Source organism: Abramis brama (assembly GCF_963993115.1).
Source record: "Abramis brama genome assembly, chromosome: 11".
In the NCBI taxonomy this organism is placed as follows: domain Eukaryota; kingdom Metazoa; phylum Chordata; class Actinopteri; order Cypriniformes; family Leuciscidae; genus Abramis; species Abramis brama.
In genome coordinates this window covers 31,405,985-31,425,115 of record NC_139973.1, presented here as the reverse complement: position 1 = coordinate 31,425,115, position 19,131 = coordinate 31,405,985, and the positions used below count along the sequence as shown (strand labels likewise).

The following is a 19,131-nucleotide window of genomic DNA, read 5'->3' as shown; positions in this document are numbered from 1 at the left end:
TAAAATTGTTTTTGTTAATTGCAATAAAATAAAAATAAGATGAAACACTTAAAACAAAAATTAGAAATGTTGCCATGGCAACTACATGAAATAAAATAAGTTTAAGCTGAAGTACTACAATGTATGGAAGCTTGTTTCCACCACAGAATAAAAAAATAAAAAAGGTAAGAAAATGCACGATATCAGAATTGCACGCATTTGTAAGAATGTCAGACTTTTTCCCCTCAGAATTCAGAATTCATTACTCACAGCAGTTATTTTTTTAAATGTTTTTATATCTCACAATTCTGAGAAAATAAGTCAAAATTGAGGGATATAAACTCTTAATTGTGAGAAAAGGTTATAATTGCGAGATATAAACTTGTAACTGCGAGAAAGTCAGAATTGCGAAATATAACCTCATAACTGCGAGCAATAAAGTCACAATTGCAAGTTTATATCTCACAATTCTGAGAATTTGTTTTTTGGAATTGCAAGATGTAAACACGCAATTATGAGGAAAAAAAGCCAGAATTGTGAGATAAAAAGTTGCAATTATCTTTTACATTTTTTTTTCCATAACAAATGACAACTAAAAATGTATATAAAAAAGAAAATAATAAAATTCACAAAAGTGCATCATAAAATTACAAAAACAAACTTAAATTTAAAAGCTCATTAAAAATGTTAACAAATACTATATAGTAAAATAACACTGGTGGCAACTGTCCATTTGCTCAGTTTTTGAAGATAAGGTTTTAAAGATAAGGCTATGTTTTTACATAGTGAATTATTCCAGATGTATCTTCTCCTTGTCATCTGAAATATTACAGTAATACTTGCAATCTGTGATTCAAATGGGTTAATAGTTCATGCCGTATGACAGATGTAGCAACTTAAAATACATGCCGAATTCAACATGGTGAATCCACTGATATTTACGTCAGCTATTTATTCAGCTATTAGACAAGTTTCTGTTCTCCATCCATTAGCATACGGCGATTAGGGTCAGGTGCACAGAGGGATAAGAAGCAGTTAGCAAAGACGTTAATTAACTCCATTCAGTCATCCTCTGAAACATCTGGGCCTGAGCAGCAATTAACAGTATTAATTGCATGACAAAATGATGTACTTCACCTAAAATGCTCTTTCGCTTCTAAAAACTGAAGCTGGCCAAATTGGATGAATCCTGCTTGCTGGAGAATTCTTTTGTGCAATATCTACAACATAAAAAGAGAAAATCATCAATTAAAATCCTTTCTCCATTGAGAGAAATACTCTTGTATCTTACCAGTCAGAACGGCTCGGCGTACCTGATATTTCTCTTTGGGAATGTTTCTCTGTGCGGCCTCGGTGAGGGTCAGGGCTTCCTCGACTCGATGGCTTGCCAACAGGTCTTGGATCTGACGCTCCAGAGGGAGAGGCACCAGCATATACACCGCTTTTGATGAGGCCAACACCACCTTACCTGAGAAATTAGAGGCTTTTTATAAAATTGACAAAAATACATTCATTGTGTGTTCTGCTCTTTGAGCACCACACTACTTGAACGCTGTAAATGCTACTTAAAGGGATAGTTCACCCAAAAATGAAAATTAGCCCATGATTTACTCACCCTCAAGCCATCCTAGGTGTATATGACATTCTTCTTTCAGACGAATACAATCAGAGTTATATAAAAAATATGTCCTGGCTCTTCCAAGCTTTATAATGCCAGTGAATGGCCATTTATGTTTTGAAGTCCATCAAAGTGCATCCATTCATGTTACAAGTGGTCCACACATCTCTGGGGTGTTAATAAAGGCCTTCTGAAGTGAAGCGATGCGTTCGTGTAAGAAAAATATTCCTATTTAAAACGAGACGGCCGTACGCATCGATTTACGACGAAAGAGTGACCCTTGACCTGACGCATGACGCATTGACAAACGCGGGAGTGCAGAGGATAGAGCAAAACAAAACACCATTCACGAATTAAGTCTAAAACGAGAATTTTTAAAGAGAAATGTCGGAGGAGCTTGAGTTTGTTGCCCAGCCCTGTTTGTTTGAACCGCGAGAGGCGTCAAAGCTTACGCTACTCGCACATCCTATGATGTCCACACCCTAAGAATGTCATAAACTCCTAGGATGTCTTGAGGGTGAGTAAATCATGGGGTAATTTTCATTTTTGGGTGAACTAACCCTTTAATTCCACAGAGTTGCAATGCAATGGGGAACGTTGAGGGACGTAAAATGGATAACATGTGTTTACATAAAACACCAATTTCACATCCATGGAAATAAAGCCACATTCATGGAAATAAATGCTTTGGCATAAAGAACAGCACATTCATAAGACATGAGAATGTAACGACTGATGGTGATTAAACCGCTGAAAAATAATCAAGCTTGTGATCTGCACAATAATGAGTTTTTGACACGGGACGTATGGTGACTGACCTGATCCGAGCTTGTCATAACACATTATATCAGATGCTCCTAAATAAATTGCCTTCACTACATTCTCTGCACTGCTTGCTTTATTAAATGTGAATGTGTCTGGTTTTCGCCCTCCCGATTCAAGCACTATCAAGCTTTAGCAAGACTTGACAGGAGAAAATTTCCCTGCTGCTTTGTAGGGAAATTTACCTCAGCACTTCAGAGAAATCAATATTTGTAAATACTAGACTGCAGCACAAGCAATCTAAAGGAATACCAACTAAGACACCGGTGATCTTTATTTATATAGATTTTTCAGCTGCTTCTTTACTGTTTATCCTACAGAAGTTTGTTCTGAAACTATGTTGTGGATTTCTATCTTTAACTAAATGTTATTCTATAAACAATTAAATCAGTCGTACTGAATTAAGTTTTACTAACCTTACAAATTTTCATCTTTAACATTGCTTTCAAAAATAAGTTCTCCGCTCACCGAGTGAGTCAGATGCGAGCAGATTCAGTGTGGAAATGAGTTGTCTGACTGATTCAGTCGGATCACAACTGAGATTGAGAATGACAGTCTCATTTGCTAATCTGCTAATCAATATTGGATGAATGTGTATTTCAATGAAGAAATCTTCAATTAGAAATTATTATTTTTGTATTATTATTATTTTATTTTTTTAAGCTAACTGATTAAACATTTACATCTATTCATTTGACTAATTAGTGGGAATTAAAGGGCACCTATTATGCAAAATTGTATGTTTGAACATAAATCATAAGCACTGTTTCAGAACAACCCGTTCTCAGATTCGAGGCAATGTGACATACTTTTGCACAAGCCCCACCCACAACTGTTGACTGACACTGCAGTTTTAGCATAGACCCGCCCTGAGTGAGCTAAACACAGTCCGCCATTATTTCGACGCCGGAGCAGCTGTAGACAAGAATGTCTCCTTAGCGATTGAGGTGTTTTATTGTTGGTTGTAAGAATCAGTGTTGGGGAAAGTTACTTTGAAAAGTAATGCATTACAATATTGCGTTACTCCCTTAAAGGGATAGTTCACCCAAAAATGAAAATGCTGTCATCATTTACTCTTCCTCAAGTTGTTCCAAACCTGTATGACTTTCTTTCTTCTGCTGAACACAAAAGAAGATATTTTGAAGAAAGTCGGTAACCAAACGACTGATGGACCCCATTGACTTTCATAGTAGGAAAAAAAAATACTATGGAAGTCAATGGGGACCAGCAACTGTTTAATTACCAACCTTCTTTAAAATATCTTCTTTTGTGTTCAGCAGAAGAAAGTCATACAGGTTTGGAACAACTTGAGGAAGAGTAAATGATGACAGCATTTTCATTTTTGGGTGAACTATCCCTTTAAAAAAACAAAACTAATTGCGTTACTTAGTTACTTTTTTAGAAAAGTTTTTTAGTTTTTTTATTACAAAAAAAGTTAGATTTTTGGGGCAAATGTAAAGACCCTTTCACACCAAAAGTGAAATATAAAAGCCTCAGGCTGAAGGAAATGCAGATTCACGCGTGTACAGTAGAGGACGCCGGTCAAACAAACCTTTCAGCTGTTCTGGATAACAGAAGAATAGATGCAGGAGAAAAAAAGTTTAACACTTTGCCAATAAAAAAAATCTATAGTTATTTTTGCTTATGGTTTAACTGAATCATCAAAAGGTCAGAAGCAGGTACATTGGTCAATAAAGTGAGATTAAATGCATAAAAATGTATGTTTTATTTATCATATCTAGTTAGGCTATTGCATGTTTGCATAATATTCTTACTCTGCATTTCACTGATTTTATTCATTTTAAGGAATGTTGAATTTTTTTGTGCAAGTGAGATGAGTAAATGCCTTCTCACATTTAGTCTAGAACTACAATAACCATCATGTTTACACACAACGCCTCAGCACTTCCATTTGTCTCAACATTGGGACAAGAGAGCTGGCAGTCAATAAACGGGAAAACAAAGTAACTTGTGTTACTCATTTGAAAAAGTAACTCAGATATTTTGTTGTAAATTTGAAAAGTAATGCGTTACTTTACTAGTTACTTGAAAAAGTAATCTGATTACGTAATTCAAGTTACTTGTAATGAATTACCCCCAACACTGGTAAGAATGAACATAGTGAACAGTCGTCATTTACTCTCGTTTTTAGATGGATCTGTACAAACTGTTCGAGATCCAGCTTACAGTCTCCCATAGCGATAGGCCTAACCTTACTGATCACGGCAGTAATGGAAGGGAGAAGGCGCACTTTATTACAGTTCGTCAGAGTTGTATTACGGATATAAAGTTGACCAGTTTTTTAAGCACCCACTGAAAAGGCATAAAGTCTGTATATATTTATTTACTGTTAGTTGTAACGATTGTTTTTGTGTAATTCACTGTGTATGTTGATGATAATGAAAGGGAGAGAGAGAGTTTATGGATAAGACTTTAATGCGCACTTCTTATACTGTTTATGCAGCTCTTACGGTGATTTTCTGGAGTAAAACTGACGCTTCATCTTTTGTGTGATGTATAATAAACTCATCATTCGGAGACGGTCTGCTACAACAGGCTTGTACTAATAGTGGATAAAAGCAAGATGAAAAATAAGTTTTAACCGTAATTAAACTAAACTATACCTGTTCTATCTCCATGCAGCATATATTCTCTGGCTCTGTGGGCATTATTGTCCGACTCCGGGTCGAAATGAACACCACTACAGAGAGGTTCTGTTTTGATATTATCAGATGAGATTGTCCTGAGCGTGAGCTCATGAGGCTCCGCCCTCTGTGCGGCAGCAGCAGCTCATTTACATTGAAAGGGACACACACTAAAACGGTGCATTTTTCTCAGCCCCAAAAAGTGACCATTAAAACATGCTGTAAAAAATTATCTGTTGGGCATTTTGAACTAAAATTTCACATACACACTCTGGGGACATCAAATACTTATTTTACATCTTGTGAAAAGGGGCATAATAGGTGCCCTTTAATATTTTTTTTGTAGAATCTACTTCAGTACAGGAGGTGTGTTATTTCTGACAGATTGTGGCCATAACTAATGAGCAACATTATGGATTAAATTTTATGTGGCTCTGATTTTAAACTGAAATGGTTCATACCATTGATATTACCAGAGCACTGAGCAGTTGAAGTAAATAGAAAACTCGGCTCATACAAGGACGCAGTTATTGCATGGATGGAGCAAGAACAATCTAATGCAAGTTAAGTGACTAAAATGCACACACACAATTCAGTTGAACCTCTTTAACAATGCAGTTAAACTAAATGTACGAAGCAAACTTTGTACGAAGCTGGAATACACTCAACATTAGAAACAGCAGTGAAATAAGAATGAATGAATTATCTGTCAATCAGATGCACGTAAAAGTGTAGCTCGTTGCTATGGCAACAGTGGGCTCTTTTCGGTAGAATGAAAAAAAAACATTTTATTTAAAGGGGTCATATAATGGTACATGCACTTTTACAAGTTGATTGTACTGAAATGTGTGTTGGCAGTGCCTGTACACAACCATCATAAAATGATAAAAATCCATCCAGTGGTCTTTTTTTAATCTCCTTATATGTTTTCCCGTCTCAAATCGAGCCGTCTGACCGTGTGACGTCACACGGTCAGACGCCCCTCCCACGATTGTTAATTGACAGCAGCGTTTCAACACAGACCCGCCCTGAGCGAGCTGTCATCATAGTCCACGCGGACATTGTTGATACGCTGGAGCAAAATGGCGTCTAAGCGATTGTGGTGTTCTGTTCTTGGGTGTAATAATGAACACAGCAGTCATTTTGATGTTCCTAAATCCGAACCGCTGAAGACGCAGTGGCTGAGTTTTGTTTTCGAAGGGAATATTCCCCACGATCAACGTCAATGCTTTCATGTTTGCGCAAATCATTTCTCACCAGACTGCTTTATAAACGAGGGTCAGTATAAAGCTGGTTTTGCTAAGAAGCTGCTCCTGAAAAAGGATCGGTACCAACTATTCGTGTTCCAGCTGCACCTCCAGAAGAAGTGAATGTAACGTTTTATTAACCTTTATATTAATCTTTGCAAATCGCTTGCATGCTTCACGATGAATGCGGCTAAGGTTTACACTCAGGGTACATTACGGCATGTTTTCTATGTACAACGTTCTCAATATAATTAAATATAATCCCAAGTTTATAATGAACAACGCGTTATGGTTATTGTGTTATTACAAACTGTGTACGCACAGAACAGAGGGGCGGGGTGAGCAAAGCTCATTATCATTTAAAGACACATGCACTTAAACAGCGTGCTGAAAACAGAGCTGTTTTTGACCAGGTAAAATGAGTGTTTTCTTGCAATACTAATGAGAATTTTTTTTATAGTTTGTATTACAAACTTTTCATTTAGACCCTAAAGAATCATAATAACTTGTACAAAAATGGCATTATATGACCCCTTTAACATATTAACCCGTACCCCACTTTATTTTTTTTACTGGCACTTTTCTATTCATACTGTTTTAATCCCTCAATTCTTTGATCAGACCTCTCACCCTTCTGTGTTTTTGCCCTTTTAAAAAAAAAAACCTTAAAATGATCTTACGTGGACTTTTCAAAATTAGTAATGAAACAATCGCTCTTAGCAACAGGGATAGCTGATATGTTTGCTTAGCATAGTGTCAAACACAACAATTTATGAGATTAATATAATGTTTTGCTCCAAAATCACTATATATACACAAACACACGTCAGTCGTGTTTAAAATAACTTGCTTCAGTGGTCCCATGTTGCTTCTTAAGAGTGAGACAGAAAATATTTAATTTTATAAAAATGATATATACTCTGATACAGGCCATGTCGATTAGCGTTGCATTATAGATATACATCATTCTTATGACAATACCTGAGATGGCTTAAATAACACAGATCATTGCAATCGTGTTTATTGTCTTCATTTTTCATTAGTCAAAACGACTGTCTGTATCTGCATGTTATTCAGCTGTAGGGATATCTGATGCCCATATAAGGGGTTTCCTATAAGGGTGCCCTCTTGCTTCCAGTATGAATGAAACAGAAATTACATGAGAGTGTTTTGCGCTCCATATTGCTGACATCGCCTTATTTTAGATAAAAATAGAAAAATATACTAAAGTACTTTGTAACGTAGTAACGCGAGTAGTTTTTCAGCAAACTACGCATTTACTCTTACTTGAGTCATATTATTTTCCAGTACTTCTACTTGTACTCAAGTAAATTATTTCTTAAGTAGCAATACTTTTACTTAAGTACAGTTTTTAGTACTCTTTCCACCACTACCTAAACGTCACCAGTACCAACAGTACAACATATTAAACAGACTGTACTTTTAGCCCTTCAATTAAAATATGTCATTACCATGACTACGTTTTTCTGAGGTGCTATGAAGGAAGAAATCATTATCCCCTTAAAATAGGCATGGTAAACGTACCTTAAAGGGATAGTTCACCACAAAAACAAAAAAATTCTTGCCATTATCTACTCACCCTCAAGTTGTTACAAACCTGTATGAATTTCTCTCTTCTGCTGAACATACTGTAAAAGAAGATATTTTGAAGAATGTCAGTAACCAAACATTTGATGGGCCCCATTGACTTCCATAGTATTTATTTCCTCATACTATAGTTCAGTCAATGGGGCCCATCAAATGTTTGGTTACCCATATTCTTCCTTTTGTTTTGCTTTTTTTTTTTTTAACAGAAGACAGAAATTCATACAGGTTTGGAACAACTTGAGGGTGAGTAAATGATGACAATTTTCATTTATGTCTGAACTATTGCTTTAATATTCCAAACAACGTTCTTCTTTAACCGTGAATTAGAGATGCGCGGATGGGCTATTATTTCATCCGCAACCGCATCACAAAACTCATCATCCGTCCGCCATCCATCCGCACCAACGTTTTGACCAATTTTCAAAACCGCACCCGCCCGCCATCCGCTGATTGCTGTATACATAATATTTTTCATTTGATTGGTTCAACCGCCCGCCACCCGCCCGATTTGAATTAAAATATTATTTTTCGTCACGTCATCCGCCCGATCCGCGGTTTATCCGCGGAGTCCGCGGCTGTAACCGCCAACCGCGCATCTCTACCGTGAATACAGAGTAAGGGGCCACGTTTTTCCATTTCATGGCCCTACACTACTTTTCCATAGCTTTTCAATGTAACGCCTAACGTAACGTATACGCAATGTAACGTCATAACGCTAGATGGACGTCTTTAACCGTTTGAACTCGCATCTTTTGCAGTGTCTGGCACATGTAACAATTGTAAAAAAAACAATTTGTTCCACTCACCCAGGTCTCGTGTTTTTACCAGCAAAAATGCGGTCTGTGTGAACCGGCCCTAAGGGTGAAATAATGCTAAATGTATGGGAATACACTCTTACCTTCAAAATCCTGCAGAAGGTGTCCATCTCTGAATGACATTGTCTGTTTGAGCTGCTGGTCCAACATGCTGTGAACGGTCACAAAGCTTTCATCCAGCGCGACCACATACGGGAAACACACAGCCGCCGCGATCACGCTCTCGGACCAGCTCACCGGAGCACGCTGAGATATGCCTTCTGCATTAGCAAACATCCCTGAGAGATAAAGATACAGAGAGATGCATGACTCATCACAAATGATCACCATGAGTACAGTCACAGCAGAGAAGACAGCTTCATATCTCAGGTGGGCTGTGGCTGAACTTATAATAAAAAGCACAAACAAAAAAATACTAGATATTCGTCATAGAAAATTTATGATACTCCTCAGGGTCACATAAGGAGTCATTTCCTCCAAAACATTTAGGTTTACAAAAAAGTGATTTTCATCAGACTCTTGTCTTATATAGAGTGCTGCAGGGATGACATTTTTGTAGACCAAAACCAGGAAACGAGTTCCATCATTCTGCAATCAATCAACCGTGTTGGGGGTAACGCATTACGAGTAACGAGGGTTACGTAAATCAAATTACTTTTTTCAAGTAACGAGTAAAGTAATGCGCTACTTTTAAATTTACAACAAAATATCTGAGTTACTTTTTCAAATAAGTAACGCAAGTTACTTTAATTTTCCATTTACTGATTAACACCTCTCCGAGGCGTTGTGTGCGCTGTGTAATGAATGGCGGTGGTTGTGGGTATTTGTAGTTCTAGACTAAATGCGAGCATGCATTTACTCATTTCAATTGCACAAAAACAGATTATTCCTCAAAATGAATAAAACAGTGAAATGCTAATTCAGAATACTATGCAAATCTGCAATAAGTAATATATATAATTTATGTATTTAATCTCACTTTATTGACCAATGACTTTGCTGCTGACCTTCGATGATCTAATTAATAATAATAATAATAATAATAATTAAAGCTGCAAGCAGCATTTATCAGGGTTCAAGCTATTAAGGCCTTTAAGGGTTTTTAAGCACAAAAGCATCAAAAGTTATCAGGTTTTATTTAGCAAGCATGTAACCACTGACATAATAGATGGAAAAGACCATTTACAGCCAATACAGGCAATGTACCATAGGAAATATATGGTTTTAAAGCTTTTTAACAGTTATAGCGCCACCTATAGTCCGATCTCCATAAAATTTGGCATGCTTGTTAATGATGTTATGTCACATATGCTCACCAATTTTTGTGAGGTTCTGAGTTTTCATTTAGGATTTATAGGCTTTTTAGTGTATTTTGCTACGCCCATTTTATAAATGACCCTATTACAGCCATCCAAATGCAAAAGTTCAACTTTTTTTTGATAGTTTTTGATCTAGAGAGTCCAGAGAATTGTCCTAGACTGGTCTGGTTCCAATCGTGCGAAAAACCTAGGACTAGTTCGCAAAAGTAGGTTTTTAACATGTTTGCGAATATTTAATGAACGGTTTGATTGACAGCAATGGTCCTTGAGGCAAAGTTGTTCAGGATGAGGAGATCTATCAAATGATATGCATATTGTGTGGATATTTGTAACACCACGTGATTACAGAGCTGTAAAACTCGTTAGCGCCAACTAGTGGCCGATTTCTTTCAAAATTGTTACAGACCTCTATGGCCTTGAGTCGAACATGCCCATCGAGTTTCGTTCCGATCGGCCTCCGTTAACCTTGTCTAATAGGTGCTCAAAATTCATTGGCCGATGGCGGCCATGTTTTTCGAGATACGCCAATGTCCTCATACACATACATGGCACCTTGGACCAAGACACTGCATGCCAATTTTCAAGTCAATCGGACTAATGGTCAGGTGGTTATAGCCTGTTTTATGTTTTTTTCATGTTATAGCGCCACCATGTGGCCAATTGCCGCGGTTTTTTTACTGTGACCTCAGATTGACCTCTTACACATGTGTACCAAGTTTGGTGAAGATACCTCATTTACTTCTGGAGTTATAGCCATTTTAGTAAAATAGGCCCCTCCCACAACGTACGTTTTGGCGCCCCTTACCGTCCGTGAGTCGAAATTTCAACTTTTTTTCGATAGTTTTTGATAATCAGACTCTAGAGAACATTTCTGCACTGGTTTGGTTCCGATCGGGCGAAAAACCTAGGACTAGTTCGCAAAAGTATGTTTTTGACAAAATTCAAAATGGCGGAAAATCTATCATGGCGGAAATGAAATCGGAGATATACGTTTTGTTCGTCAGGCGTCCAGCTTTCCAATGATATAAGACACTTGAGTCTACGTCATACGGTCTAGTAGTTATGAGCAGTTTCGCGCTTTTGGTTGCTATAGCGCCACCTATGGGCCAATCGGGGTCATACTTTGATAGGTTCTCCCCAAATTGAGGACTACCATTTGGTCAAGTTTCAAGGTTCCAGCTCTTACGGTTTGGTCTGCACGATGCGTTTTAGGGGAAAATAATAATAATAATAATAATTAAAGCTGCAAGCAGCATTTATCGGGGTTCAAGCTATTAAGGCCTTTAAGGGTTTTTAAGCACAAAAGCATCAAAAGTTATCAGGTTTTATTTAGCAAGCATGTAACCACTGACATAATAGATGGAAAAGACCATTTACAGCCAATACAGGCAATGTACCATAGGAAATATATGGTTTTAAAGCTTTTTAACAGTTATAGCGCCACCTATAGTCCGATCTCCATAAAATTTGGCATGCTTGTTAATGATGTTATGTCACATATGCTCACCAATTTTTGTGAGGTTCTGAGTTTTCATTTAGGATTTATAGGCTTTTTAGTGTATTTTGCTACGCCCATTTTATAAATGACCCTATTACAGCCATCCAAATGCAAAAGTTCAACTTTTTTTTGATAGTTTTTGATCTAGAGAGTCCAGAGAATTGTCCTAGACTGGTCTGGTTCCAATCGTGCGAAAAACCTAGGACTAGTTCGCAAAAGTAGGTTTTTAACATGTTTGCGAATATTTAATGAACGGTTTGATTGACAGCAATGGTCCTTGAGGCAAAGTTGTTCAGGATGAGGAGATCTATCAAATGATATGCATATTGTGTGGATATTTGTAACACCACGTGATTACAGAGCTGTAAAACTCGTTAGCGCCAACTAGTGGCCGATTTCTTTCAAAATTGTTACAGACCTCTATGGCCTTGAGTCGAACATGCCCATCGAGTTTCGTTCCGATCGGCCTCCGTTAACCTTGTCTAATAGGTGCTCAAAATTCATTGGCCGATGGCGGCCATGTTTTTCGAGATACGCCAATGTCCTCATACACATACATGGCACCTTGGACCAAGACACTGCATGCCAATTTTCAAGTCAATCGGACTAATGGTCAGGTGGTTATAGCCTGTTTTATGTTTTTTTCATATTATAGCGCCACCATGAGGCCAATCACCGCGATTTTTTTACTGTGACCTCAACTTGAGCTCATACATATGTGTACCGAGTTTGGTGAAAATATCTCATTTCGTTCACGAGTTATAGCCATTTTTGTATAATTAGCTCCGCCTCCTGCGAACGTTTTGATGCCCCTTAGCAACCGTGGATCGAAATTTTAACTTTTTTTCGATAATTATTGATATTCAGACTCCTGTGAATATTTCTGCACTGGTTTGGTTCCGATCGGGCGAAAAACCAGGGACTAGTTCGCAAAAGTAGGTTTTGGACAAAATCCAAAATGGCGGAAAAATTTGCATACCGGAAATGAAATCCTTGAGGCCTTTTTTGTTCGGCTTGACCCAAGGATTCCAAAGATATAAGACACTTGAGTCTGTGACAAAGGGTTGATGAGATTTAAGCAAAAATATGCAATTTTTTTGTTTTTTGCACTGTAGCGCCACCTATTGGCCAATCTAGCTCATATTCTCTGAACCTCTCCTCGATTTTTGTACTACCTTCTGGCCAAGTTTCAAGTCTCTAGCACTTACGGTTTAGGCTGCACGATGCGTTTTACGGCGGAATAATAATAATAATAATAAAAATCAGCACAATTACAATAGGGTTTCAGCATTTCATGCTTGAACCCCTAATAATTAAAGCTGCAAGCAGCATTTATCGGGGTTCAAGCAGTTAAGGCCTTTAAGGCATTTAAGCACAAAAGCATCAAAAGTTATTAAGATTTATTTAGCAAGCATGTAACCACTGACATAATAGATGGAAAAGACCATTTACAGCCAATACAGGCAATTTGCCATGGGATATATATGGTTTTAAAGCTTTTTAACAGTTATAGCGCCACCTATGGTCCGATCTCCATAAAATTGTTTACTGTGACCTCAAATTGAACCCATACACATGTGTACTGAGTTTGGTGAAGATATCTCATTTACTTCTTGAGTTATAGCCATTTGAGTAAAATAGGCTCCTCCCACAACGATTTGCCACATTCTAGAATTATTTAATATGATTCTAGCATGATTTACTATCATATACCATGTTCCAGAATGATTTATTAGGATTCTAGCATGATTTACCTTGATACACCTCATTTCAGTATTATTTACTATGATTTACAATGTTTCTAGCATGATTAACCACATTACTAGCAATTATGTGAAGTGTCAGTGCAAATGAGGTGATGAACACTGACAAAATATTATTGTGTTATAATAGTTAGTTATATACGTGATTTTTAGTGTGTGTCCAAGTATGAATGCAAAAGCACATGTAAAATATTTCATTATTAAGTAGAATGGCCAGCAGAGGGCACTAGAAGACCACTTATTGGCTCACTTTCACTTTAAACCAGTTTTCTGCACTAAAGCAAACCAGTTTTTCCATGTTAACTCAATGCATGCTTACACACACACACACACACACACACACACACACACACACACACACACACACAGCATAGTTAATCATGATTTACCATGATATACCACGTTCTAGTATTATTTACCAGGAGATAAACGACAATCTAGTATTATTTACTTTGATTTACCATGTTTCTAGCCTGATTTATCACATTACTAGCAATTATTTGAAGTGTCAGTGCAAATAAAGTGATTAACACTGACAAAATATGATTGTGTTATAATAGTTATTGCTATATAAGTGATTTTTAGTGTGTATTCAAGTATAAATGCAAGCACATGTGGAAAAATTTAATTAATAAGTAGAATGGCCAGCAGAGGGCAGTAGAAAACTACTTATTGGCTCACTTTCACTTTAAACCTCATGATTTTGACCAGTTTTCTGCACTAAAGCAAACCAGTGTTTCCATGTTAACTCAATAATGCATACTTGCTACATATGCTACACACAATAATGCTCACACACACACACACACACACACACACACACACACACAGATGTTTCAGTGATATTGGTGTCACATTCACCTTCATCACATTCACCTTCTGTCTTCATCACATTCACCATCTGTCGTCATCACCTGCACCTGCTCCTCATCACCCTCCTCATCATCACCTGCTCCTCCTCATCATTCCCCTCTCATCCATTATCATTGTCGGTTATTGTTTGTGCACTAGCACTCTGTTATGTTTGTTTTCATGTTGGAAAATAAAACCTTTGTTATATTTGTACCACACACACACACACACACACACACACCATCATTTATCATGATTTACCATGGCTGATACCAATACCAATATGAGAAAATGACTATTTTAAACAGCAGGGGGCAGTAAAATACCACTTATTGGCTTAACATGCCATTAATTCATATCATTTTCACCTTTTTAACTGTTATAGAGGCAAATTTTGTCCGATCTGTCTGAAAATTTTCATGCTTGTTCAGGGTGATATTTCACACGTTCTGACTTGTTTTTAAGAAGGTCTGAGCATTGATTAAAGAGATATAGGCTTTCGGGGACACTTGGTAAAGGCCAGATTTTGAAGTGAACCTATTATAGCTATCCAAATGAAGTAGTTCAACTTTTTCTGACAATTATTGATCTAGTGAGTCCAGAGAATTGTATTGCACTAGTTTTGAACATTATGATATGAAAATTATATGATCAGAGATGGAAAAGACCATTTACAGCCAATACAGGCAGTTTACCATAGGAAATATATGATTTTAAAGCTTTTTAACAGTTATAGCGCCACCTATCGTCCGATCTCCATAGAATTTTTCATGCTTGTTAATGATGTTATGTCACATATGCTGACCAATTTTTGTGAAGTTCTGAGTTTTTGTTTAGGATTTATAGGCTTTTAATGTATTTTGCCACGCCCATTTTATAAATGACCCTATTACAGCAATCCAAATGCAAAAGTTCAACTTTTTTTTGATAATTATTGATCTAGAGAGTCCAGAGAATTGTCCTAGACTGGTCTGGTTCCGATCGGGCGAAAAACCTAGGACTAGTTCGCAAAAGTAGGTTTTTAACATATTCATGAATATTTAATGAACTGTTTGATTGACAGCAATGGTTCTAGAGGCAAAGTTGTTCAGCATGAGCAGATCTATCATATGATATGCATTTTGTGACGATAAGTGTAACACCACGTGATTACAGAGCCACAAAACTCGTTAGCGCCAACTAGTGGCCGATTTCTTTCAAAATTCTTACAGACCTCTAGGGGCTTGAGCCGAACATGCCCACTGAGTTTTGTTCCAATCGGCCTCCGTTAACCTTGTCTAATAGGTGCTCAAACTTCATTGGCCGATAGCGGCCATGTTTTTCGAGATACACCAATGTCCTCATAGACATACATGGCACCTTGGACCAAGACACTGCATACCAATTTTCAAGTCAATCGGACTAACGGTCAGGTGGTTATAGCCTGTTTTATGTTTTTTTCATATTATAGCGCCACCATGAGGCCAATCACCGCGATTTTTTTACTGTGACCTCAACTTGAGCTCATACATATGTGTACCGAGTTTGGTGAAAATATCTCATTTCGTTCACGAGTTATAGCCATTTTCGCATAATTAGCTCCGCCTCCTGCAAACATTTTGATGCCCCTTAGCAACCGTGGATCGAAATTTTAACTTTTTTTCGATAATTATTGATATTCAGACGCCTGTGAATATTTCTGCACTGGTTTGGTTCCGATCGGGCGAAAAACCAGGGACTAGTTCGCAAAAGTAGGTTTTGGACAAAATCCAAAATGGCGGAAAAATTTGCATACCGGAAATGAAATCCTTGAGGCCTTTTTTGTTCGGCTTGACCCAAGGATTCCAAAGATATAAGACACTTGAGTCTCTGACAAAGGGTTGATGAGATTTAAGCAAAAATATGCAATTTTTTTGTTTTTTGCACTGTAGCGCCACCTATTGGCTAATCTAGCTCATATTCTCTGAACCTCTCCTCGATTTTTGTACTACCTTCTGGCCAAGTTTCAAGTCTCTAGCACTTACGGTTTAGGCTGCACGATGCGTTTTATGGCGGAATAATAATAATAATAATAATAATTAAAGCTGCAAGCAGCATTTATCGGGGTTCAAGCATTTAAGGCCTTTAAGCACATAAGCATTTAAGACATTAAGATTTGTTTAGAAAGCTTTTAACCACTGAAATAATAGATGGAAAAGTCCATTTACAGCCAATACAGGCAAGCTTTTTAACAGTTATAGCGCCACCTATAGTCCGATCTCCATGATATTTTGCATGCTTGTTAATGATGTTGTGGCACATATGCTCACCAATTTTCGTGAAGTTCTGAGTTTTCGTTTAGGATTTATAGGCTTTTGAGTGCATTTTGCCACGCCCATTTTCTTTATGACCCAATTATACCCATGCGAAAAATGCAAAAGTTCAACTTTTTTTCGATAATTATTGATCTAGAGAGTCCAGAGAATTGTCCTAGACTGGTCTGGTTCTGATCGGGCGAAAAACCAGGGACTAGTTCGCAAAAGTAGGTTTTTAACATATTCATGAATATTTAATGAACAGTTTGATTGACAGTGATGGTTCTTGAGGCAAAGTTGTTCAGCATGAGCAGATCTATCAAATGATATGCTTTTTGTGATGATAAGTGTAACACCACGTGATTACAGAGCCTTAAAACTCGTTAGCGCCAACTAGTGGCCGATTTCTTTCAAAATTCTTACAGACCTCTAGGGGCTTGAGCCGAACATGCCCATCGAGTTTCGCTCCGATCGGACTTCGTTAACGATGCTCAAACCTCATTGGCCAATGGCAGCCATGTTTTTCGAGATACGCCAATATCCTTTTAGACATACATGGCCCCTTGGGCCAAGACACTGCATACCAAATTTCAAGTCATTCGGAAAAACGGTCAGTTGTCTATATGTTTTTATTTGTTTTATAGCGCCACCATGTGGCCAATCGACGCAATTTTTTTACTGTGACCTCAGATTGACCTCTTACACATGTGTTCCAAGTTTGGTGAAGTTTACTTAATTACTTCTTGAGTTATAGCCATTTTAGTAAAATAGGCTCCTCCCACAACGTTAATTTTGCACCCCCTAGCGACCATTAATCGAAATTTCAACTTTTTTTCGATAATTATTGATCTTCAGACTCCAGAGAACAATTCCGCACTGGTTTGGTTCCGATCGGGCGAAAAACCAGGGACTAGTTCGCAAAAGTAGGTTTTTGACAAAATTCAAAATGGCGAAAAATCTATCATGGCGGAAATGAAATCGGAGATATACGTTTTTTTCTTCAGGAGCTCTGGATTTCAATGATATAAGACACTTGAAGCTACGCCTTACGGTCTGGGAGTTCTGAGCAGTTTTGCGCTTTTGATTGCTATAGCGCCACCTATGGGCCGATTGGGCTGAGTCCGTGTATCTGAGTAGCGAGCAATAGTACTACCATCTGGCAAAGTTTCAAGTCTCTAGGTCTTACGGTTTGGGCTGCACGATGCGTTTTATGGCGGAAAAATAATAATAATAATTAAAGCTGCAAGCAGCATTTAGCGGGGTTCAAGCATTTAGGGTCTTTAAGCACATAAGGCAGTTTAGTGAGTTGTCTGAGTTTTCGTTTAGGATTTACAGGCTTTTGAGTGTTTTTTGCCATACACATTTTCTAAATGATCCTATTATGGCTACCCAATGGGTAAAGTTTAAGTTTTTTATATAATTATTGATCTAGAGAGTCCAGAGAATTGTACTGCACTGATATATTTCCGATCGGGTGAAAAACATAGGACTAGTTCGCAAAAGTAGGTTTTTAACATAATCGCAAGTATTTAATGAACAAATTAATTGACAGCAGTAGTTTTTGAGGCAAAGTTGTTCAGTATGAGGAGATCTATCAAATGACATGCATCACGTGATTACAAAGCCGTAAAACCTGTTAGCGTCAACTAGTGGCCGATTTCTTTCAAAATTCTTACAGACCTCTAGGGCCACGAGTCGAACATGCCCACCGAGTTTCGTTCCGATCGACCTTCGTTAACCTTGTCTAAGAGGTGCACAAACTTTATTGGCCTATGGCGGCATAGACATACATGGCACCTTGGACCAAAACATTGCATGCCAATTTTAAAGTCAATCGAACTAATGGTCAGGTGGTTATAGCCCTTTTCATGTTTTAGTGATGTTTGGCCTGATCTCCATTTTAAATAATTATTTTAAAGGTGCCGTAGAATGCATTGATATATTTTAAATTGTTCTATGATATCTCTGAAACAGAAATGTCTTCAACAGTCAAGTAGTGGATAAAATCACTAACGTTACTTTCTGCTTGCGGTAGGGGTTGTAATGGAAATATAACATTAGTTGGAACTGCCCCCTTCTTCAGTATCAAACGATGAGCGAAACCTGCTTGATATTGTCCCAGGTTAGAAAAACTGTCAGTGGTGAAATGGGCAGAGCAAACTAACAGCTTTGAATTAAAATGGTAAGGTATCCTGTTGTAAAAATCAACCATGCCTTTTGGCAGTTCTCTTTTGTGGGAAGGGAATGAAAAGTTCTGAAATCCGCAGCACAGCCTCGAACATAACATTTATATCCATGATCTGACATTTTCACTATTGTCCTTGCTTGCTTCTTCACAATACCTGCAGAACTTCTGATGATTCGGCTGTGCAGGTCCACGTTAACACTGCCTGGCCTAGAACATGGGCTGGTATATGCAAATTGGGGGGGTATAAATATGAATGATCCCGACTCCAACGTCACAGTCGGTGTTATGCTGTAATTCACTCATTTTTCAGCGGTCTTTTGCAAACAGGAGATTTACACATGAAGGAGGAAACAATGGTGTTTGAGGCTCACGGTATGTCAGTTCCTTGTCCAGAACTCTTACCATTCAACTATGCCAAGATAAATACAGTTTTCAATTGTATGGCACCTTTAAAATAGTTGATTAGTAATATAATGCTTACTTGTAGTCTGAAATGGCTTTAAC

General features: G+C 37.7%; 1 protein-coding gene across 2 annotated transcripts in view; it reads right to left on the bottom strand.

Annotated features, from left to right (window-relative positions):
* Positions 1 to 19,131, bottom strand: part of tgfbrap1 (transforming growth factor, beta receptor associated protein 1) — a 37,611-nt gene that overhangs the window by 10,711 nt on the left and 7,769 nt on the right. For both annotated transcript variants that reach the window (XM_084127894.1, XM_084127895.1), the window contains exons 3-5: positions 8,818 to 9,012; positions 1,293 to 1,447; positions 1,117 to 1,199 (exon numbers count right to left, since the gene is read on the bottom strand). In XM_084127894.1, the coding sequence (XP_083984020.1) occupies positions 1,117 to 1,199; positions 1,293 to 1,447; positions 8,818 to 9,012 (433 nt within the window). The remainder of the gene's footprint in view (positions 1 to 1,116; positions 1,200 to 1,292; positions 1,448 to 8,817; positions 9,013 to 19,131) is intronic.